Source organism: Trachurus japonicus, chromosome 18 (assembly GCF_045865225.1).
Source record: "Trachurus japonicus isolate A0001 chromosome 18, Traja_1.0".
NCBI lineage: Eukaryota > Metazoa > Chordata > Actinopteri > Carangiformes > Carangidae > Trachurus > Trachurus japonicus.
In genome coordinates this window covers 131,108-154,491 of record NC_140924.1, presented here as the reverse complement: position 1 = coordinate 154,491, position 23,384 = coordinate 131,108, and the positions used below count along the sequence as shown (strand labels likewise).

Below are 23,384 nucleotides of genomic sequence, written 5' to 3'. Positions count from 1 at the left end.
GCTCTATAATAACACTAGGCTCTATGTTAATTGATAAACAGAGCGGATTGAGGATTTTGCTTTTTTGATTAGGCTATGTGACGTCTGACAAGGATCAAACCATCCAAGTTTAAAAACACATCGGCAGCAGCGCACACTGATCTGCAGCTACTGAGACTGTTATTATTCTGTCACCTGAGTTAACGAGGTGCACGTGAGTTTGGAGCTGACAAGAGGAGAGAATAAAGAGGAGACAACGCGGCCCTGAGGAGGAACTGTGAAGGACTCAGCTGTAATGGAAAATGACCTAAACCGAGTCCAGTAGAGCTGTAACTGTGTAGTGGAAAGGCGTGCAAAGTAATGGTAATTATCGTGGAAATCCTGCTTTACATTGTTTTAACATCTAGGTAAAAGAAAGATTTTCTGGGATAAAGGGGCAGATTACATAAGATTCTTCTTCTTTCTGCTCCCTTTTGTTGAGATTTGGGAGGTTTTGGTTTTTATTGTAGCTTATTAAAGTGCAAGATCATTTTTCTGACTGATTTATTGCCCGTGTATCTGCTTTCGGAGAAGCAGAGAAGTTCCGCTTCTTTCCCCCGTCCTCCGCCTGTTGTCTCCGTTGTCTCCGTTGTCACTTTGTAGCCGCTCCACAGAGCGCACATGGCTAATTAAATATGCACGTGCTGACCATATATAGTTGTATATAGGCGTTCCGGGGGCGGAGTAAGAGGTGTGTTCACGTGTGCACCATTCTTGGGTCCGGTGTGATTTATTGCGGAGAGTTGTGCGTACGCACAGTTTGATTGATCTGAAAAAGGTGTAAATATTTAGGGTGTACGCCATTTTCGTCTTTTCGCTGTACGCAAATATTTAGTAGCAGTTTTACACCCTCTTTGATAAATGAGGCCCCAGGTCTCCACACCAGTCCCAGCCTGGTCAGATGAACATGAACTGATGAAGGTGAAACGTCTTCTAGACAAATAACCAAGTCCAGTTGCTTTCCATTTAAAACTCCTTTGAGATACTATGACCTGGAAAAATGAGAGTATGCACCAGCTTACTGAGTGAATTGGTTAGTTCCAGATAAACATATTTTTTTACCACCAGTTGATGGACTGAAACAAATGTGGATATAACGTACACTTAAATGGTGGATTATTATCTAGTAACGGGACTTCTTGAGTCAAGTAACAGAACATTTTATTATTGTCATTATGGCAGAGCTGTAACGGGGGAAACAGGAACTTTTTTGATTACTTGGTACTTTAAAACGTAGCGCTGTGAGTAACACTGTTATTCCATCACTGCCAGTGACATGAAGACAGAGTTACGGTGCGTTCACACCAAACTCAATGGACGCGATGAACGCCACAACTTTCCATTAAAAGTCAATGTAAATGACACGATGACACGCGATGGCGCGTCAGGCGACGCGTTTCGGGCAATACGAGCGACGCGATGAAGCGATGACGCGTCCATCGCGGCCATCGCGTCATCGCGTCCATCGCTTGAAGTTGAAAAATTTGAACTTTTCAAGCGACATCGCGTGACGCTGTGCCGCGACATCCAATCAGTGTTGATATTCAACCACGTCACCGACACAGCTGCAGACACAGATTTCAAGACATGGTGGAGAAGAAGAAGATTACTGTGGCTGTAGTCTCTCACCAGACCCTCCTTCAGAGAAGAACTGTGGCTGTGTAAAACAGATCAATAATTACATCCATGGCCGTTTCCCGGAGCTTTATGACACGACGTCGTACTTTTACCGCCATCGTAATAAAAAAGATAATGCCTGCAGAGGGTCAGAGGACCTACAGCTTCCTCCTTGTGAATATTTCACATGTATTTATATTTATTAATATTTCTCAGCCGTGGTTGATGAGAGAGAGAAAACAGCGGGAGGTGGGTTGCATCATAGCGCGATGAAGCGATGAAGCGATGGTGAAAAATGTGACAAATGTGTCAAGCGTCCATGGCGTTTGGTGTGAACGCACCGTTAGTTTGTTCATTAGACTCAGGGGTTGAAGTGGCTTCACTACAACCTGTAGTTGATGATGATGATGATGATGATGATGATGATGATGCACATCTGTCAGCTTGATTCCTCTTCTGGACAGGAACTCTAAGCTGTCCAGGATGCAGAGCAGCTGAGTGTCTCACCTGTCCGTCTGTCCTCAGGTGCGGTGGTAGCCGGTGTGGTGGGACTCACCATGCCCCGGTATTGTCTGTTTGGAGACACGGTGACGTGGGCGTCGCACATGGAAGCCAGCGGACTGCGTACGTAGAAAACTGATGAGTAGCTGATCTGAGTTATAGTATTATTATATTATATATAGTTATATTATACGTGATAATCAATAATAATGATGTCGTGACTTCAGCCTACAGGATCCACATCAGCCTGTGCACAGTGAAAGTCCTGACCAGCCTCAAACTGGGGTACCACATCGACACCAGAAAGGCTCAGGTGAGCTCAGCTTGGTCCGCTGCACCAGAACCATAACCAGAACCAGAACCAGAACCAGGACCAGAACCAGGACCAGAACCAGAACTAGAACTAGAACTAGAACCAGAACCAGAACTAGAACCAGAACCAGAACCAGAACCAGAACCAGAACCAGGAGAACCAGAACTAGAACTAGAACTAGAACCAGAACCAGAACCAGAACTAGAACCAAAACCAGAACCAGAACCAGAACCAGAACTAGAACTAGAACTAGAACCAGAACCAGAACCAGAAACTAGAACCAAATCCAGAACCAGAACCAGAACCAGAACCAGAACCAGAACCAGAACCAGAACCAGAACCGTTTCCACACTTGTGACACAGAAAGTCTTTGTTTTGCAGGTGAAGGGTGTGGAGGACACCTATTGGCTGATGGGTCGAGATGGTTTCACCAAACCACTTCCTGTTCCTCCGGACCTGAGCGGAGGGTAAGAACCCAACACCAGAACCAGAATGTTCTTACACATAGACGACCAACACAAAGACAGGAAGTGAAACACATGGGGGAAAGCATTTTCAAAATAAAACACCAGAAGAAGATAATAAGAACGACTCAGTGAACAATGACATTCAGTTCAGAAAACTTTATTATCCAACACAAAAACACAAACAAGTCAAATACAAAACAAAACAAATGCATTTCAATCACAGTGCAACATTAAGACTCTGGGCACCAGTGCCTCGGGGGGGAGGGGGGGGGGGGGGGCAGGCTCACAGTGGCTGATTTATAAAACCAATTGTAATTGGCACAAAAGTATTTCTGAATGTGTTTGTTCTGAGCCTGGGTACCATGTACCATGTAGGCTACCATGTACCATGTACCATGTACCATGTACCGGCGGCCAGACGGCAGCAGCCTATAATGGGAGGCCAGCGGGTGAACTGGGTTGGACAGGATCATCTTTGCAGTGAACAATGACATTGGAAGATAAACTGATGGATAGATAGAGGATTAAACATTTAGTGTCAGTCCGAGCTTTAAAACTCACATCAAAGTCAAAAGTATTGTTATGAATTGAACCTATAACTTCCAGTCTTTATTGGGTAGCTGAGCTAATGCTAATGCTAGCTTCAGAGAAAGAGTCTGATTCACAAGGACACATATGAATAAGTAAACAGTTGTAACCCATGGTAACTGGACAACAAAGATAGAGTCTCAGCAGGTTTTCAGGAAGCCAACCAGAATCCATCTAGACTTCAGTTGTCTTTTCATTACTGACATGTGGTTTGTCTCTGTCTCTCAGGGCCACTGGACATGGAATCAGTTTGGAAGAGATTCCTGTAGAGAGACGACAAAAATTCCTGGACCGGCAGAAAAAAATGAAGAAATAATGAATTAATGCCAAGACACACGCGCACACAAACACACACTACCTCGTGGTTTGTGCTTTACAGGTCAAACCCATTAGAACTGGTGGAGTCTTGTGAAATCTGAATGAAGTTGTGGACAGTCGACACTTCATCAGCTTTTTATTGGACCAATAACCGACCAATAGCAAACCAATAACCTTATTGGCCCAAACATGTCTGTGCCTCATGGGACTGAAACTTAACACAGTAAAAAAGGAGAATGTTATCAAGCCACATGCTGCACTCACACACCATTTGTGTGTCCATTGTGGCTTGTCCTGTGGAGGCACATGAATAGTAAATATCATTCTAGTCTTTTACCTCTAATCCACTGGAGTGACCAAGAACAATTATCAGTTATTCCTACTGAGTTACACTTAATTACACGTTAAAATCAATAAATGAGTATGTTCAGATCTTCAGGGTAAGGGCTTCAGATAAAAAGGACTGCAGTAGAGCAGTGATAAGAAACTTCCAATGTGACCACAGACACACACATATATCCTAAACCTGAGTGTTATTGTTTTGACTGTTATGTTATATGTCTCATGTTTGTTTTATGTCAACAATAAATCAATAAAAAACATGAATTCATGTCATTGTTTTATGGAAGTGGAAAAATGTCATACTCCAAATAGTAAAGGTTGAGGACAAACACGCGCACACACACACACACACACACACACACACACACACACACAGTCAAAAAGACAATTATGGGTTTTTTTCAGATTTCAGATTCAGATTTATTTATTCATTTTTAAATGGGAACAGAACATATTAACAGTGTTTAGTAAATGTGTGGGATTGTGGCCAAGTGGCTCATTTCCATCCCCGGTCCCATTGGCAGGTTGACGTTAAACATAGAAACAATGAAGATAAAACATCAAAACAATGAAGATGAAGGGAGACATGGGAAAGTGTGTGTGGTTGTGGATTATAAGTAACAATCTAACTTGTCTTTGTTTTAAGGGACAAAGGTCAAAGGTTTTAACAGCATCAGTCTCATCACAGTAGAAACATCAGAAGAAAATGAATAAATCTGAAACTGATGCTGCAGCTGTCAATCATAGAGCCCCCCCCCCAAAAAAAAAACAAGAAGAAGTTTATAAGAATCACTGAGAAGAGTTTTAAAAATCTACTGATTTAATCCATGAATGTGAAAACGTGAGTGAGAGACAGAGACAGAGACAGACATGTAGAGACTGAACTGTCTGTTCAACAGTGAGAAGGTTTCTGTGACAGGAGGAGACTCTGCTTCACTCAACACAGACTCAACCAGGAACCAGAATAGATCCAGAACCCAGGATAGAGAGGTTGAGTGAAGGTGGTGGTGAAGGTGTAGAGGTGGATCAGTGAGTCAGAGGAGACTCTGTAGAAGGACAGAGAGCCAGCAGGACAGTCCACATACACTGCTACTCTGTTAGAGACAGAGGAGGAGGAGGAAGAGGAGGAGGAGGAGGAGGAGGAGGGGGAGGAGGAGGAGGAGGAGGAGGAGGAGGAGGAGGAGGAGGTGATGTCTGTCATTCTGCCATTGTGCCTGACGTAGTAACGACCACCATCATCGCAGACCAGACTCCAGGACTGATCGTTCCCTCCAAACCTACAGTCTCCACTGCGTCCTTTCCTGCTGATTCCTCTGTAACTCACTGATATTTCAACCCCTCCTCTCCACTCGACCTCCCAGTAGCAGCGACCAGTCAGACCAGTTGAACACAGCAGCTGAGGCCAGAAGTCAAATCTGTCTGGATGATCAGGATATGACTGATGCTCCTTCACCCATGTTGCCTTCCTGTTGTTGTCAGACAGTTTGATGTATCTGTTCACTGTGTTTGTGTCGATTGTGAGTGGACAGGAATCTGATGGAGAGAACAAGACACAGCTGCAGTTATTGATCATGTGATCAGTTATTGACAGTTTGATGAAGACTCATGAGGTCAGTGATGTGACAGTGTGAAGATGGTTGAATGTGCTGCTTTGTTTCCATGAATCAAAGTAAAAACAGACTTACACTTCCTCAGACCTGGTGTCAACCATGGGACTCCAGCAGGCTCCACCCTGAAAGGAGGAGGGGGGTCAGAGCAGCACCTTCTCTGTCAGCATGTGTAGCTGGGTCAATCTTTACTTTGTTTTATTCATCTGATCATTCATTATACTCATTATTTCTTTATTTTTATCATTCATTATGGTGAACATTCTCAAAACCTGCTCGATGCTAACACTATCTAAAACAAGTTAGAATTTCCTGCTTTGTTTTATATCACTTCTATTTCTAAGTTCCATCTTCACCTGTAGCAAGGGGGAGCGATATTGGGGTAACACACTAAGGGGGACGTGGGCGACGTCGGACCAAACTCCCGGCAAAACTATGGCTGCTCTTGTTGTGGTAAGACGTGTTGTGAAGCTCTCACGTTGCTCTGTAAAATATGCACTTAAACTGTCATGTAATGCGGTTGAAACTGTGCGCTAAAGTAACGACAGCTTTTAAAAAGCGGCTGTAGTTTGGGTTTAACGTGACGTCTGCCGTGTGTGTGTTTTGTGGCCTGTCGTAGGAGGCAGACTGTTTCTACCTGCAGCTGTGTGTTTCCTGACTCTGCCCCTGTGCTGCCTTTGCAGAATAAATGAACCAACTCAGATCCATGGTGTTGTCATCCTTCAGCCTATAAGCAACCATTTCACAACTGCTGCACATGCACACATGGACATGACATGGCTCTCACACACACACTGTTTTATCACTGTGTTCACATGGAGGCTGGTATGTCTGGATGAACACTGAGCACAGAGAAGAAGGAGCTGGAGTCTTTATCTAGTGATGATACAGAGCAGGAGGAGACCAGGAGGAAACACTTCATCATGTCTTTTCTCCATGTCATGTCACTGCAGTGTGAGACACACACTTTCACTCTCTGACTCTCAAGCTGCACAAACACACGTCACAGCAAAGAAGATGAAGACACAACAGGTGGAGCTGACCAGCCCAGATATCCCACAATGCACCAGGAAAGAAGAAGAAGAGGAGAACATTTGTTTAGAAAATGCTCTATTTCTTCACCCACGTTCAATTTGACTGTAGATTAACTGTCATTCAACTACTTTTCTACTCTCTGTGCTTTGCTAGGGATGTCATAATATCATAATTGGGGCTGGGACTCGATTAAAAAAATTAATCAAATTAATTAGAGGCTTTGTAATTAATTAATCGCAGTTAATCGCATTTTAATCGCATATAAATATTTGACCTGAGAACAGTGAGAAGCATTTTTTTTTCACATGGATTTTAGTATACCATTGAATGACTGAATACATAAGCTTAAGCATTCAAGGTGGTACTTAACCAAGACCAACAGACTAGGGATGCAGATTATCCATTAATTAATTCATCGATATTTGATACATACAGATTAAATGGTCTTTCCTTCCAATACACTATGATGATTACTGTAGTATTTAACTAGGCTACTTAAATCACAGTAGCATAAACTGATTTGTTGAACTCAGCCTGATGTAAACATTAATAAAACTCAGTAACCAATCACACAGCAGCTCCACGTTGTCCCTGTGTGATGTTCAGGGACAGGTCAGGACAGTCTGAAGACAGAGCTCTGAGGGTGAAGTCCTGTCATAATGAGATGAGCTGCACCTGTGACAGTGACAGGTCATAGATATAGCGCTGCAGCTGAGCAGTTAGCGCTATATAGCACATTTAGCGTGCGCCCGTGTCTGTGTATCTATGTGCAGGCAGAGATCAGAGATGGTGTTTTAAATAACCATGCTAGCGTTTCACCAGCTCTCATCTCTGCCAGTCAGCCTCTCAAACTGCCACCTCTCTCGCGTGCGGGCGCACCGCACGTAGACACACGTGAGAAAAAAAAAAATTTTTTTTTTAAATAAGTGCGATTAAAATGCGTTAATGTTTTTAACGCGTTAATTTTTGTGTAATTAATTAACGCGTTAAAGTCCCGGCCCTAATCATAATATGACATTAGGCTACCTTAATAACAAGCCCATGACATTTACTGCAGTATTGTAAACATGTCATGATATCAAAATTTCAGGGTATTATAATAGCACAGGACAATAATTATTTCATTATCCACAAGTCAACAACAAGAACATTTGGTCAAAAATAAAATACTGTAGCTTATCTGCCTTTCTCATTCACCAGCCTCTCTCCCCTTCTCCCCCCTCACCTGCCTGTCTGCCCCCCCCCCCACTGCCTCACCTGCCTGTCTGCCCCCCCCCCCCCCCACCTGCCTGTCTGCCCCCCCCCCACCTGCCTGTCTGCCCCGCCCCTCACCTGTCTGCCCCCCCCCCCCACTCCCTCACCTGCCTGTCTGCCCCCGCCCCCCTCACTCACCTCCTCCTTCTCCCTCTCTAACTTTAAACCTGCTTCTGTATCTGCCGTCACACAACACAACGGTAGTTTTTTTTTCATTAGTTTGAAAAGTTAAACGATGTCCGCGACATCTGCGCAGTCGGTCCGTGTGTGTGTCTCAGGTGCGTTACGTCTGACCCCAGCTCTCAGTAGAAGCTGGTCGGTCCGTGTGTGTGTCTCAGGTGCGTTACGTCTGACCCCAGCTCTCAGTAGAAGCTGGTCGGTCCGTGTGTGTGTCTCAGGTGCGTTACGTCTGACCCCAGCTCTCAGTAGAAGCTGGTCGGTCCGTGTGTGTGTCTCAGGTGCGTTACGTCTGACCCCAGCTCTCAGTAGAAGCTGGTCGGTCCGTGTGTGTGTCTCAGGTGCGTTACGTCTGACCAGCTCTCAGTAGAAGCTGGTCGGGCCGTGTGTGTGTCTCAGGTGCGTTACGTCTGACCCCAGCTCTCAGTAGAAGCTGGTCGGGCCGTGTGTGTGTCTCAGGTGCGTTACGTCTGACCCCAGCTCTCAGTAGAAGCTGGTCGGTCCGTGTGTGTGTCTCAGGTGCGTTACGTCTGACCCCAGCTCTCAGTAGAAGCTGGTCGGTCCGTGTGTGTGTCTCAGGTGCGTTACGTCTGACCCCAGCTCTCAGTAGAAGCTGGTCGGTCCGTGTGTGTGTCTCAGGTGCGTTACGTCTGACCCCAGCTCTCAGTAGAAGCTGGTCGGTCCGTGTGTGTGTCTCAGGTGCGTTACGTCTGACCCCAGCTCTCAGTAGAAGCTGGTCGGTCCGTGTGTGTGTCTCAGGTGCGTTACGTCTGACCCAGCTCTCAGTAGAAGCTGGTCGGTCCGTGTGTGTGTCTCAGGTGCGTTACGTCTGACCAGCTCTCAGTAGAAGCTGGTCGGTCCGTGTGTGTGTCTCAGGTGCGTTACGTCTGACCAGCTCTCAGTAGAAGCTGGTCGGTCCGTGTGTGTGTCTCAGGTGCGTTACGTCTGACCAGCTCTCAGTAGAAGCTGGTCGGTCCGTGTGTGTGTCTCAGGTGCGTTACGTCTGACCCCAGCTCTCAGTAGAAGCTGGTCGGTCCGTGTGTGTGTCTCAGGTGCGTTACGTCTGACCAGCTCTCAGTAGAAGCTGGTCGGTCCGTGTGTGTGTCTCAGGTGCGTTACGTCTGACCAGCTCTCAGTAGAAGCTGGTCGGTCCGTGTGTGTGTCTCAGGTGCGTTACGTCTGACCCCAGCTCTCAGTAGAAGCTGGTCGGTCCGTGTGTGTGTCTCAGGTGCGTTACGTCTGACCCCAGCTCTCAGTAGAAGCTGGTCGGTCCGTGTGTGTGTCTCAGGTGCGTTACGTCTGACCCCAGCTCTCAGTAGAAGCTGGTCGGTCCGTGTGTGTGTCTCAGGTGCGTTACGTCTGACCCCAGCTCTCAGTAGAAGCTGGTCGGTCCGTGTGTGTGTCTCAGGTGCGTTACGTCTGACCCCAGCTCTCAGTAGAAGCTGGTCGGTCCGTGTGTGTGTCTCAGGTGCGTTACGTCTGACCCCAGCTCTCAGTAGAAGCTGGTCGGGCCGTGTGTGTGTCTCAGGTGCGTTACGTCTGACCCCAGCTCTCAGTAGAAGCTGGTCGGTCCGTGTGTGTGTCTCAGGTGCGTTACGTCTGACCAGCTCTCAGTAGAAGCTGGTCGGTCCGTGTGTGTGTCTCAGGTGCGTTACGTCTGACCCCAGCTCTCAGTAGAAGCTGGTCGGTCCGTGTGTGTGTCTCAGGTGCGTTACGTCTGACCCCAGCTCTCAGTAGAAGCTGGTCGGTCCGTGTGTGTGTCTCAGGTGCGTTACGTCTGACCCCAGCTCTCAGTAGAAGCTGGTCGGTCCGTGTGTGTGTCTCAGGTGCGTTACGTCTGACCCCAGCTCTCAGTAGAAGCTGGTCGGTCCGTGTGTGTGTCTCAGGTGCGTTACGTCTGACCCCAGCTCTCAGTAGAAGCTGGTCGGTCCGTGTGTGTGTCTCAGGTGCGTTACGTCTGACCCCAGCTCTCAGTAGAAGCTGGTCGGTCCGTGTGTGTGTCTCAGGTGCGTTACGTCTGACCCCAGCTCTCAGTAGAAGCTGGTCGGTCCGTGTGTGTGTCTCAGGTGCGTTACGTCTGACCCCAGCTCTCAGTAGAAGCTGGTCGGTCCGTGTGTGTGTCTCAGGTGCGTTACGTCTGACCCCAGCTCTCAGTAGAAGCTGGTCGGTCCGTGTGTGTGTCTCAGGTGCGTTACGTCTGACCCCAGCTCTCAGTAGAAGCTGGTCGGTCCGTGTGTGTGTCTCAGGTGCGTTACGTCTGACCCCAGCTCTCAGTAGAAGCTGGTCGGTCCGTGTGTGTGTCTCAGGTGCGTTACGTCTGACCCCAGCTCTCAGTAGAAGCTGGTCGGTCCGTGTGTGTGTCTCAGGTGCGTTACGTCTGACCAGCTCTCAGTAGAAGCTGGTCGGTCCGTGTGTGTGTCTCAGGTGCGTTACGTCTGACCAGCTCTCAGTAGAAGCTGGTCGGTCCGTGTGTGTGTCTCAGGTGCGTTACGTCTGACCCCAGCTCTCAGTAGAAGCTGGTCGGTCCGTGTGTGTGTCTCAGGTGCGTTACGTCTGACCCCAGCTCTCAGTAGAAGCTGCAGCGACTGTTGTTGTTGCTGCAGGTAGCGCTACACATCAACAACAACAGCTGCTTGTTAGTCAGCAGTGACAACGCAGCCACACACGCACCAAACAGTCGCTGACACGGTGACACGGACGTTCGCAAGCGCCGTCATTTATATGGTTAAATGTCCGCGTCGCGCGGTTCTGTCCTTTCACCCAAGCCTAAAGGTCTTTGTACACTGAGTCCGTTTTTTTCGCACGCGTTTTTCGTATCCGTCATCCGACAAAGAACGTTACGCACAGGCTCCTTGCACACCGAGTCCGTTGCGTTTTATTCGCATGCGTTTTTATTTTCTGTTCCAAATTCCGAGGAGGGAGGCAAAAATCGTCACACAGTGATGATGCACTTTGTGGTTCTCTCACTTGTAGAGAAATGAAAGAGAAAAAGTGTCCATCCTGAGAGGAGCCAGTAGCGAGGGGATCTGCTGCTTGTTAATGAGCAGCGGAACTATCATGATCACTTCAACTGTTTATTATAGGATGTCAGTCCAGTTGGATAGATAGCTAAACATTGGCTTAAGCAGCAGCAGAAATGTGAACATTAACTTCTCTCAAGTCACTGTCAATACAGCATTCTACTAATGTTTAATGTATTTAATTTGTGCAATTTCTTAATGTAAATTTTGTAGCTGTGTTTATTTATTCATGATAACTATTCACTGTATTATTCACTGTATTTGTATTATTGCACTTATTGTAACGGTATTCAGTATCTTTTATCCTTCTTTAGCCTGACCAGGGACAAAGACTGCAAATTAGCTGAAGCTAGACGTCTTGTATGCATCGCATTTTTCATTCTTTGTGGCAATGTTGTATGTATCGTCCCTGCAAAATAAACATTAAAATAAAAAATAAATAAATATTAATTATTAGCTCACACAGTAAACCGAAGACGGACAATTTCCATGATCCTGAACAGCGGCTGGCACACACACACACACACAGATACACACACACGTGAACAGCGGCTGGCGCACGCACGCACACACAGATACACACAGACACAGACACTCAGTGGTGATCCCCCCCTCTCTCTCTCTCTCCAGCCTCTAAACTCTGATGTGATTGGTCAAAAGACTTTTCACGGATGCGAAAAACGCATTAAATCGAACCTGTTCCGAAAAGTTTAATGACGGACGAAAGTTTCGGACTCGGTTTGTAAACATGATTGACACAACATGAGGTCAAATTTATTTTTTGACGTGCGGCAATTTCGGACGAAAAACGGACTCAGTGTGCAAAGACCTTAACTGAGGCGCAAAGCCCGGAGGAGGGCGGGTGGTTGAGTGAAAATGAAGCGTTCTGATTGGCTGAAAGCACAACGCTTACGCACAGCACCGGAGCATGATCTTCAGTGACAACAAGGCTGGTGACAACTTGATTGAAAATTGGCGAAATACAAGATCAAACAATATGCGTACTTTAGAACATAGAATCGTACAAGCGTACTAGGAGGTCAAAATGCGTGACAAGTACGGAAAATGCGTACATGTTGGCTGGTCTCGCAGACAGCAGCTTCTTCTGCTCTCTCCGCGCCGGTCAAACATCGACCCGTCTGTAGGCTACACACAGGTCTGTCTCTACCGCTGTATGTGTGTCTTGAGTGCAGATGCAACTGACAAATATTTATAGATGGACAAGCAAACTTATCATTTATTTTATTTTGAAAATTGACCGGATTCTCTCGCCTTTTCTGTGTCCGACTTCCTGTCTAGTATGATCTCGTTCTATCCAGCTTGACGGCGCTCGTATTTTTTTCATTCAGCCACTCAGCTGTTGTTTCAAGCCGCTACTGTCACATGATCAGCAACTAGTCCACGTCCAGCTCAAAACGTCATTGTGGAGCAGTAAAGTCGACTAGTCGACCAGTCTGTGCAAACCCTAGTGTGAACACAACTTGTGTTTGTTTGAAGAAAACTCCACAGGAAGCTGAAGAATGAGGCTGTGAGCAGGTTTCCACAGGAGCCACAGCAGCAGTGAGTGGATGAAGGAGCTCTAATAGAAACCATCTGATCACAGTGACAAGACGGATCAGGATCTCATGATCAATGACTCTGTTCTTCTCTGCTCTTCACACAGATCAGCTGCAACACACTGACTCACTGAGATCAGTCACATCATGTGGAATAAAGCAGCCGTCCTCAGGACCAGTCCTGAGCTCCATCAAACCTGTCCACACATTTTGACTGGACTTGAAGTCAGAGTCCAGAGGAAGCAGAGAAACTGTAGAGCAGAGAGAACCAGGCTCAGCTCAGAGCACATGGACTCAGACAGGAAGTGAAGCTCCAGCTGCTGGAGACTTTCATTAAGGAGACACTTTGTGGCTTCATCTGATCTGGAGTCAGCACACACACAGTCTGAAAACAGCTGTTTGACCACACACACATTCAGCCACAAATACTGATTATTATACTGTTCACTACACTCACTTTCTTCTGGTTGACAGCTCCAGGCCTCTGGACAGTGAGGACATCTGGATGTCACACTGTGATTGACTGTCTCCTCAACACAACAACACATCTCATCAGGACAAGACCAGGATCTCAGAGAGACTGAGCTGATTATTGATCATCAATATCTGACCAGACAGAGACCTGATGGTGCCGCCTGGTTTCTGTCTCTTATTTCCTCCTTGGTTGGAGACGCTGGGAGACGAATGTCTCTGAGCAGTGGACATGCTTTGATTCTTGTTGCTGTGTTGTTATTAGTGTGTCCACACTCAACAGGTGTCTACAGTCTCTGGGACTGTTCAGGTCAAACACTCTGTTGGTTCAGGAGCAGTTCAACCAACTGCAGCTGAAATGTTTCCTGATACACTCTGAAATAAAGTCTGATCAAAACATCTTGAGAGACTCAGAGCACAGCTGCCAACAGCTGCTTTCATCACTGACATCTCTTCTCCTGAATATGACACAGTGAGTCATGATGAGACACTGAAGTCATCAGGAGGAGAAACTCCTGATCCCAGTAGTTCATCACTGTGACTGATGAAAGCTGCACAGCTCATGTTTGAAACACTCTGAGATTTTGGCTTCAGTATAAACTGTGTTGGGACGAGTCAGACTGAGACAGAGGACGTCAGTGGAGTGGGCGGAGCTTCACTGTGGCCTACACCACCTCTGGATATGGTCTGAGTGATGGGATCTGATGTCATCAATGCATGGATCACCTGAGACTGATGTTAATACCAGTTGTGACCAGGTGTGAACGGGGCCATAGAAAATGTTCCAGCTCCTCCTCCTCTATCAGACAGTGTGTGTGGCTGCAGCAGCCTCTCCATACCTGAGAGTTTCCAGTCTCCAGCCTGGATCCTCCAGTCCAGCAGACAGCAGCTTCACTCCTGAGTCTCCTGGATGGTTGTAGCTCAGGTCCAGCTCTCTCAGATGGGAGGGGTTGGAGCTCAGAGCTGAGGCCAGAGAAGCACAGCCTTCCTCTGTGACCAGACATCCTGACAGACTGAACACACACAACAACACACAGGAACCCTCTGTCAACACCTGCTGCTGTGTTCAAGTGGCATCAGATAAACAGCTGGATGGATCCTCACCTGAGAATCTCCAGTCTACAGTGTGGACTCTCCAGTCCACCAGACAGCAGCTTCACTCCTGAGTCCTGCAGGTTGTTGTTACTCAGGTCCAGGTGATTCAGACTAGAGGACTGGGAGCTGAGGACTGAGGACAGAGCTTCACAGCTTCTCTCTGAGAGGTTACAGCCGCTCATCCTGACGAGGAATTCAAAGAAAAACACTCACATACTCAATATGAAGGAAATACCAGGTTAGAATCATAAATACACAACATTTCAACACAAACCTGAGAGTTTACAGTGTTTCTTACTCAACATGTTCTAGTTTGTATAAATAGATTCATAGATAGATTTGATTATAAACTGTGATCTCTCACTCATCTTTGTATGTAATGTATATATTTGTGTTGTTGTTTGTATATATACAGGTAAAAGCCAGTAAATTAGAATATTTTGAAAAAGTCAAAGTGTCTTTATTTGTCCCAACAGGGAAAATTGGTTTGCAACCGGGAAGATCCACACATTCAAACACATACACAAATAGCCAACACCAAATGACATGTAACATATAACGTATCATCATGGGCAGATTAAAAGGACCTACTGCAAGATAAAATATGATTCAAAGTGCCAATAATGTACACTGTACAAACAAATAAATAATAAATAAACAGCAGGGGCCTAAAGTGCAAATGCAACAGGTTACACAGCCATAAACAGTCTGTATATACATACAATTAATTATCTACTGTTTAGCAACTGAATGGCCGTGGGGACAAAGGAAACCTTAAATCTCTTGGTGCGAAGAGCAGGCACCTTCCACCGACGGCCTGAGGGCAACAATACAAACTCAGACTGGAGGGGGTGATCTACACACTCCAGAATCAAGGGAGCCTTCCTAAGAACTTGCCTGCTATACATATCAGTAAGCTGCATTTGACTCCTCCCTGTAACCTTACTGGCCACTTTAACAAGGTTGGCAAGCCTGTTTTTATTGGCCAGAGTCAGGTTTCCATACCAGGCAACCACACAGAACATAAGAACAGATTCAATGAAGCTTCTATAAAAGAGGGTCATCATCTCAGAACAGACATTAAAAGAATACATTTTTCTCAGAAAATAGAGACGTTGCTGTACTTTCTTTGTTGTGGAGGCAACATGAGCGTCAAAACACAATTTATTGTCAACGACCACTCCCAAATATTTATAACTGTCCACCAGCTCAATCTCTGCACCTTTAATGTGTTTGGACACAGAGCTCTGAGAACAGCCAGCCTCTTCAGCAATAACCTTTTGTGTCTTTCCCTCCTTGTGCAATGTGTCGATGGTCGCCTTTTGGACAGCTGTCAAATCTGAAGTCTTCCCCATGTTTGTGTAGGCTTCAGAACTGGACTGAGAGACCATTTAAAGCCCTTTGCAGGTGTTTTGAGTTAATCAGCTGATTAGTTTGTGGCACCAGGTATCTTCAAAATTTAACCCTAACACAATATTCTAATTTTGTGACACACGGAATTTTGGATTTTCATTTGTTGCCACTTCAAATCATCAAAATTAAATAGAATAAACATTTGAATGCATCAGTCTGTGTGCAATGAATAAATATAATGTACAAGTTACACCTTTTGAATGCAATTACTGAAATAAATCAAGTTTTTCAAAATATTCTAATTTACTGGCTTTTACCTGTATAGTCAGTGTTAAAATCACTCCACCCTGCCTGCATCACCACAGTCACTCCTAACCACACCCCCTAAGGTGATATAACCCCACCCTCTGACCTTTGACCCTCTCTTTCTCTCCAAACATTTGCCTGAAGACAACCTGACTGTACTAACCTCACTTCCTTTGTTTATTGATTTAAGTTGCTCATGTTGTTTGAATGTTATCATATTGATTTTTATCTCATACTAGAGACCTGAGTTTGACCTTAAAAAGAACTCCTTATAAGTTCAGTTCATACGGATGAAAATGAACTAATTCATGTTCAATTGTTCTGTTTATTTAAATTAATAATCAGCTGTTGTTTTTCAGCAGAACCTCCTTCCACCTCCATCACCAGCCACTAATCACTGCCACTAACAAACTATATGAATTAATGTATTAAAAAACCAAAACAATGTTGAGACTGAGAAAATATTTTACCACTTAAACAATGAGTCATATTCAGCTGAAAAAAACCAGGAGTAGTGAAAGTAAACTGTATGTGGAAATATCCAGGGGCTTTTTTCTTTTTCTGAGTTTTCACTTGTTTGTTGATCAAATTGCTTCAAACCCTCAAACAAACTGTCTTCAGCAGTAGTAGATGTGTCTGTAACGTCTGTACCACATCAACATACTAGTGATGCTGGGCCGTCTCCATGGAGACGTCATGAGACGTGATGTAAAACTGTTATAAAACCTGAAACTCAGGTTCATCATTTAAAAACTGATTCATTCAGTTCAACGTTCACTAAAAACATGAACATGTCCAATGAAGCACAGCCTTCCTCTGTGACCAGACATCCTGACAGACTGAACACACACAACAACACACAGGAACTCTGTCAACACCTGCTGCTGTGTTCAAGTGGCATCAGATAAACAGCTGGATGGATCCTCACCTGAGAGTCTCCAGTCCACAGTGTGGACTCTCCAGTCCACCAGACAGCAGCTTCACTCCTGAGTCCTGCAGGTTGTTGCTACTCAGGTCCAGGTGTCTCAGACTAGAGGACTGGGAGCTGAGGACTGAGGACAGAGCTTCACAGCTTCTCTCTGAGAGGTTACAGCTGCTCAGTCTGGAAGGAGAAGGGAATTTATTATCTGTTCCAAAAACAAAAGTGTTTTTATATAATGATGAATAAATCCAACAATCTCTACACTTACAGAGCTTTGTTAGAGGCTTTGACCACTGGCAGCAGCCTCAGAAGAGCCTTCTCTGAAGCAGAGTATTTCTTCAGGTCAAACTCGTCCAGATCTTCTTCTGATGACAGTAAGATGAAGACCAGAGCCGACCATTGAGCAGGAGACAGTTCATCTGTGGAGAGACGTCCTGATCTCAGGGACTGTTGGATCTCCTCCACTAGAGAATGATCATTCAGTTCATTCAGACAGTGGAACAGGTTGATGCTTTTCTCTGCAGAGGGAGTCTCTTCAATCTTCTCCTTGATGTACTGGACTGTTTCCTGATTGGACTGTGAGTCACTTCCTGTCTGTGTCATCAGACCTCGTAGGAGATTCTGATTGGTCTCCAGTGAAAGACCCAGGAGGAAGCGGAGGAACAAGTCCAGGTGTCCATTTGGACTCTGTAAGGCCTCGTCCACAGCGCTCTGGTAGAAGTTTGACTCTGCAGATTTGACTCCTGTTGTTTCAGTCTTCTTGGAGGTTGTTTGTTGTTGTGACATCAGGTTGAGTCCAGAGTTGATGAAGGTCAGATGGACATGAAGAGCAGCCAGAAACTCCTGAACACTCAGATGGACGAAGCAGAACACCTGGTCCTGGTACAGGCCGCTCTCCTCTTTAAAGATCTGTGTGAACACTCCTGAGTACACTGAGGCTGCTCTGATATCGATGCCACACTCTGTCAGGTCTGATTCATAGAAGATCAGGTTTCCTTTCTGTAGCTGCTCAAAAGCCAGTTTTCCCAGAGACTCAATCATCTTCCTGCTCTCTGGACTCCAGTGTGGATCTGTCTCAGTTCCTCCATCATACTTGACCTTCTTCAGTTTTAGATGAACCACCAGGAAGTGGATGTACGTCTCAGTCAGGGTCTTGGGCAGCTCTCCTCCCTCTCTGGTCTTCAACAGCTCCTCCAGAACTGTAGCAGTGATCCAGCAGAAGACTGGGATGTGGCACATGATGTGGAGGCTTCGTGATGTCTTGATGTGGGAGATGATCTCTCTGGCCTGCTCCTCATCTCTGAACCTCTTCCTGAAGTACTCCTCCTTCTGTGGGTCAGTGAACCCTCTGACCTCTGTCACCATGTCAACACAGTAAGGAGGGATCTGATTGGCTGCTGCAGGTCGTGTGGTTATCCAGAGGCGAGCAGAGGGAAGCAGGTTCCCCCTGATGAGGTTGGTCAGCAGCACGTTGACTGAGGTGGACTCTGTCACATCAGTCAGGATCTCAGTGTTGTGGAAGTCCAGAGGAAGTCGACACTCGTCCAGACCGTCAAAGATGAAGACCACCTGGAACTGATCAAACCTGCTGATTCCTGCTGCTTTGGTTTCAGAGAAGAAGTGATGAACAAGTCCCACCAAGCTGAACTTTTTCTCTTTCAGCACATTCAGCTCTCTGAAGGTGAAGGGAAATGTGAAGTGTATGTCCTGGTTGTCTTCGTCTTCAGCCCAGTCCAGAGTGAACTTCTGTGTTAAGACTGTTTTCCCAATGCCAGCCACTCCCTTTGTCATCACTGTTCTGATTGGTCGGTCTCTTCCAGGTGGGGCTTTAAAGATGTCTTCTTGTCTGATGGTTGTTTCTGGTCTGTGTGGTTTCCTGGATGCTGTTTCAATCTGTCTGACCTCATGTTCATCATTGACCCCTCCAGCCCCTCCCTCAGTGATGTAGAGCTCTGTGTAGATCTGGTTCAGAAGGGTTTGGTTTCCTGCTTTAGAGATCCCCTCAAACACACACTGGAACTTCTTCTTCAGGACAGATTTGAGTTTTCGACAACAAACTGCAGCAAAATGTTCTGAATGAAAACACAAGAAATCAGACCAATAAGGAAATATAACATTTTAATTTCTCTAAATAACGACTATTTGAACATGTTTCCCTCCATGTGTTGATGTCAGTGAACGTCTCATTTGTCCATCATGTTGAATCTTTAGAGAAATCCTCTTACTGCTCTGCAGACGCTCAGCCAGCTCCTCCTGCTTCATCCTCCTCAGGAAGTTCACTGTGATCTTCACTAATGCCTCTCTGATGCTCCTCCTCTGCTCTTCATCCTCCTCATCCTCCCTCTGACTCCCTGAGCATTCTGGGTAATCTGGACTCAGAGCCTTGTGGATCTTCTTCAGCTCGTTCTTGACAAAAGTGACCATGTTCTCCTCCAGCAGCTGGAACAGAAACTCTATGAGTGACAGCATCAAACTAAAACCATGGAGCTAAACATCAGATCCATGTTGGACAGACTGACAATCCACTGGTGTCAAAGTGCAGCATGGAGATGATGGTGAACACAACAGATGTGACAGCAGCTGTTGGACATGTCCTCACCATAAATATGGAGTCCAGGTGTGTTTGATGCTGCTGGGCAGACTGACCACTGGGAACCTCTGAGCTCTCCTGGTCCACTCTGTGGAGGAATCAGTGTCAAGTCAACATCAGGACAGAGAGATAATACAAGATGGACTTTATATGTCCCCTGAGGACGTTCACAACAGACAGAGACACTTTGGTTTCAGACCTGGTCCAACAACACGTCATACAAACTGGTTCTTTTCTACAATAACCTGAGTCTGACTGTCAGTTACAGCTTACATCTGATCAGCTGATCCACGTCCTCCTTTAAAGTCAATGTAAAAGTCCTTTGAGTCGTCGCTCTTTAAAGACCAACAGCTGGGTCCAGGAGAGTCTGGTTTCTGCTGCTGGATCCTGAAACAACAACACAACTCATGTTTAACAGTTTTAGGTTTTCAAAAGAATTCTCTGCAAAGTTATTTTAAGGCATAGGTGTCAAAGTCAAGGCCCGCGGGCCGGGACCGGCCCGCCAGGCGGTCCAATCCGGCCCGCGGGACAAATGTTGGAGTTCCGTTTCTTTTGGCCCTCTCTCAGCAGTCTGCTGAGCTCACTCCCCCGCCCCTCCCTCACAGATTGAGTGAGCGCCACTTCTCCTCTCCCCCCCTCCCCTCCCTCCCTCCCTCCCTCCCTCCCTCAAGTTGCAGCGGACAACAGAGACACAGAGCCGCCGACTCTCACGTATTGACTACTACAACACAACAACAGCGGCTCGTTGCGTAGTGTAAGGACAGCACCGACATTCACTGCTAAAGTCCTGCTCTTGGTCCAGCTCGGCTCGAGTTCTCACTGGGCCTGAAAGTTAAAACCCAACACGGTCCGACCTGCTGATGAAGCCCCGGCGCGACGTGGCCGGACTCATTAGCGCAAATTCTCGATCCGAACCGGCGTGTCCGGTCGGGTTGGTGGGGCAGAACCGGCCTGGGGGCAGAACTGGCCCGGTGATAAGCCAGATATAACCTGTAGTTACGTATCCACGCACAGCTGGGAGCTCAAAGCAACAGAGGAGGAGAACAGAGAGAGAGGAGAGGGACAGCGCAGCTACAGGTGTGTGTGTGTGTGTGTGTGTGTGTGTGTGTGTGGGTGCGTGCGTGCGTGCGTGTGTGTGTGTGTGTGAGAGAGAGAGGGAGATGTATTTTTCCTATAGCTACAATTTAATATCAGCCCAATACCTACAATTGTCTGTGTCGTTTGCCACATGTGGTTTTGACCTAGAACTGACAGCCTTTTTAAGGATTTGCCTCTGACAAAAATATTAAGCCGCTACTGGCTGCTAATTGGTGGAAACTCACAATTACATCATGGAAATAGTATAAATAGGCTATAGGCCTATGTATATCCTATATTGCCATTCAGTTAAAAAAAATATTAAAATATTACTTTTGGTTCATATTGCCCAGCCCTAAATTTCAGAATGTTCATATTTTTTTGTAAAAAGGATAGCTCATAAACTGTACACATCTTAATAATGTACTTTGCACAAAGTACAAAGGGAAAAATGTGGAGTTCTTGTTATTTACAGTTTAATATGCAAATGCAATCATTTTACTGTTCCGGCCCTCTTGAGATCAAATTAGGCTGAATGCGGCCCCTGAACTATAATGACTTTGACACCCCTGTTTTAAGGGTTACAAATGTGAATGACTTCCTTTTCCTACATTTTGTACCAATGGGCCCCATTCACCAATATCTCTCTAAGTTCATTCATCTTCTATACAGCTCATCCTCACTAAGGTGGAAGGTGAGCTGGAGCCTTTCTCAGCTGACTTTGGTCACCCTGGACAGGTCACCAGTCTATAGCCGTTTTCCCACTAAAATTAGCAAGTCGACGCAGGTTTTTTAAACGCGGGTCGACCCCAGGGCCGGTTTTAGCTATGGGCAATATGGGCGACCGCCCAGGGCGCAATCTTTGTGAGGGCGCATGAGCGCTCTCCAAAAAAAGAAAAAAAAAGACAAAACAAAACAAAACTCGCCGTCAAGTTAGTGGAGTGGTCGCTGGGGCGCCCCTATGTCACGTCACCTTGCTGCTGAGAGTCATAGGCCTACTACAGGTTGTGTGTGTCAGAGGAGGCGAGGGGGAGGGGGGAGGGGGGGATCAACTTGCGACTGCTTGCGACTGCTGAGGTCTCACATCAGATGCTCCGCCGGCCCAGAGGGCTCTCATGTGGGGAAAGAAAGGAGGGTTAAGCGCTAAACTCCTCGCCCTGAAGTTGGCTTCATGTTGGTAATGTTGCTATGGGATGCCCAGCAATATTCCTCTTCTTCCTCTTCAATGTCCGGTCTCTGGTAAACAACATGAATGAACTGCGACAGGATCATGTGTTAAAAAGGACCCTGGACTGTCATGATGTTTCTAATGAGCTGGTTTAACAGCAACATCACGCTGTTTCCAAAACCACACCGACTTCAGCAGAGAAGTGACTTTAAGCACATTTTTAGTTTAGCCTACAGATGGAACAGTGGTTCCTGTTATTACTTTATATTCAAAATATCATCATGCTGCTGGCCCTACACTCACAAACAAAAACTATTTTAAATTGTGTATTATTTTTAGAGGTTCAGAGGCTGTAGTCAAGCTGCTCAGTTTTAATATAGCCCAAGCCTATAATTTTATGTGATTGGCTATTTTAAAAAAATTATTTAAATATGGCTGGATGATCAATAACAAATTAAACAGTGGTTTGGCAAATTCAAACACATTTATTGATGATTTAATTTAAAGCAACCACGGTAGCCTATAAGATCATGTGTAAGATCAAATTCAGTGTTAAAGGCGCTCAGGCAGGTGATTTTGAAAAACGCTAAAAGTAATCCAGAAAGTACTATTAGTATTACATTACTTGAGTAATCGAAATGCATTACAGATTACAGATTTTGGGACATGTAATCAGTAATCTGTGGGGGAATACCCCCCCAACACTGATTATAATATATTCTTGTGTTTGTTCGTTGGTGGGGTTTTTTTTTGGGGGGGGGGGGCACCAAGGGATGGTTTCGCCCAGGGCGTAAAACTAGCCAGGACCGCCTCTGGTCGACCCGCTAACAATCGGCATTTGGCTCCTTTCCCATTGACCAAAAGACAGAGCATCCAGTTGCTCCGCTCTCATCCACAGTGCGAGAAACACTGCCACAGCCGCCTGCCACGGAGCGTGAGGTCCATCCGCCGAGGCAGACGAGGCGTCTGGCTGACCTGCGGAGCACCTGGACTGCAGAGGACAGCGAGTCTGCCGCGGCCGTATGATGGATGACAGCGGCACAAGTTAAACAGACTGTCGCTTCTTTTTTTCAATAATTCTTGGTCAGTGTTGTTTGATGTTTTGATCCCAGTCTGGAATGAGAGCAGAGCGGAGCAGAGCTTTGTTTTGGTGATATGAGACGCGACCGGCGCGATGACGTGGCGTCACGTAACGCTCAACGTCATCACATAAATTAGCGGGTTGACCCAGGTCTGACGTTCCCACTGCAAGCTGATCGGAGCCGAGCCGATTAAAGGCGATTTTAACCCGCGTCGCTAGCTGAGTCATTTGACGCTGGACGGTGCGCCTTTCCCACTGCCACCAAAAGCCGATTGTTAGCGGGTTTAAACGGGTTTTTTGGCCAGTGGGAAAGGGGTATAACACAGGGCCAACATATACATATACAGCAGTGGTCACCAACCTTTTTAGGCCCGAGATCCCTGACCTCAACCTTGGTGACAGGCAAGATCTACCTATTGAAACGTTGAGAGTAAACAACGGTCCAGATTGTATTTATAATTTGAGGCATTTTATCAAGCCTAACTGTAATTGAATTACATCAAACACT

General features: G+C 46.1%; 2 protein-coding genes and 1 long non-coding RNA gene across 3 annotated transcripts in view; 1 reads left to right on the top strand and 2 right to left on the bottom strand.

Moving 5' to 3' along the window:
* The window catches only part of LOC146968214 (retinal guanylyl cyclase 2-like), a 39,541-nt gene extending 35,529 nt beyond the window's left edge, over positions 1–4,012 (top strand). Inside the window, exons 20-23 of the mRNA XM_085760022.1 lie at positions 2,161–2,259; positions 2,364–2,449; positions 2,831–2,916; positions 3,733–4,012. Coding sequence (XP_085616148.1) covers positions 2,161–2,259; positions 2,364–2,449; positions 2,831–2,916; positions 3,733–3,820 — 359 coding nt within the window. The 3' untranslated portion in view covers positions 3,821–4,012. The remainder of the gene's footprint in view (positions 1–2,160; positions 2,260–2,363; positions 2,450–2,830; positions 2,917–3,732) is intronic.
* A 1,089-nt stretch (positions 4,013–5,101) lies between these two features.
* On the bottom strand, positions 5,102–19,077 carry LOC146968213 (protein NLRC3-like). Its single transcript, XM_085760480.1, has 7 exons — positions 19,059–19,077; positions 17,229–19,017; positions 16,967–17,140; positions 14,389–14,562; positions 14,124–14,297; positions 5,850–5,896; positions 5,102–5,697 (listed from the first exon to the last, which is right to left on the bottom strand). The coding sequence occupies exons 1-7, from the start codon at positions 19,075–19,077 to the stop codon at positions 5,102–5,104; spliced, it is 2,973 nt and encodes a 990-aa protein (XP_085616606.1).
* Positions 19,078–19,233: 156 nt separating this feature from the next.
* On the bottom strand, positions 19,234–20,006 carry LOC146968212 (uncharacterized). Its single transcript, XR_015034271.1, has 3 exons — positions 19,824–20,006; positions 19,560–19,638; positions 19,234–19,399 (listed from the first exon to the last, which is right to left on the bottom strand). It is a non-coding gene; the product is annotated as an uncharacterized LOC146968212 (long non-coding RNA).
* Between the last annotated feature and the right edge of the window lie 3,378 nt (positions 20,007–23,384).

Excerpts from the sequence above, each read along its gene's own strand:
- LOC146968213 (XM_085760480.1), bottom strand. Across the intron at positions 14,298-14,388 it reads TGTAGACTGGAGATTCTCAG|TCTGTCAGGATGTCTGGTCA; the intron begins GTGAGGATCCAT and ends GTGTGTGTTCAG. Across the intron at positions 5,897-14,123 it reads TGGAGACTGGAAACTCTCAG|GGTGGAGCCTGCTGGAGTCC; the intron begins GTATGGAGAGGC and ends TCCTCCTTTCAG.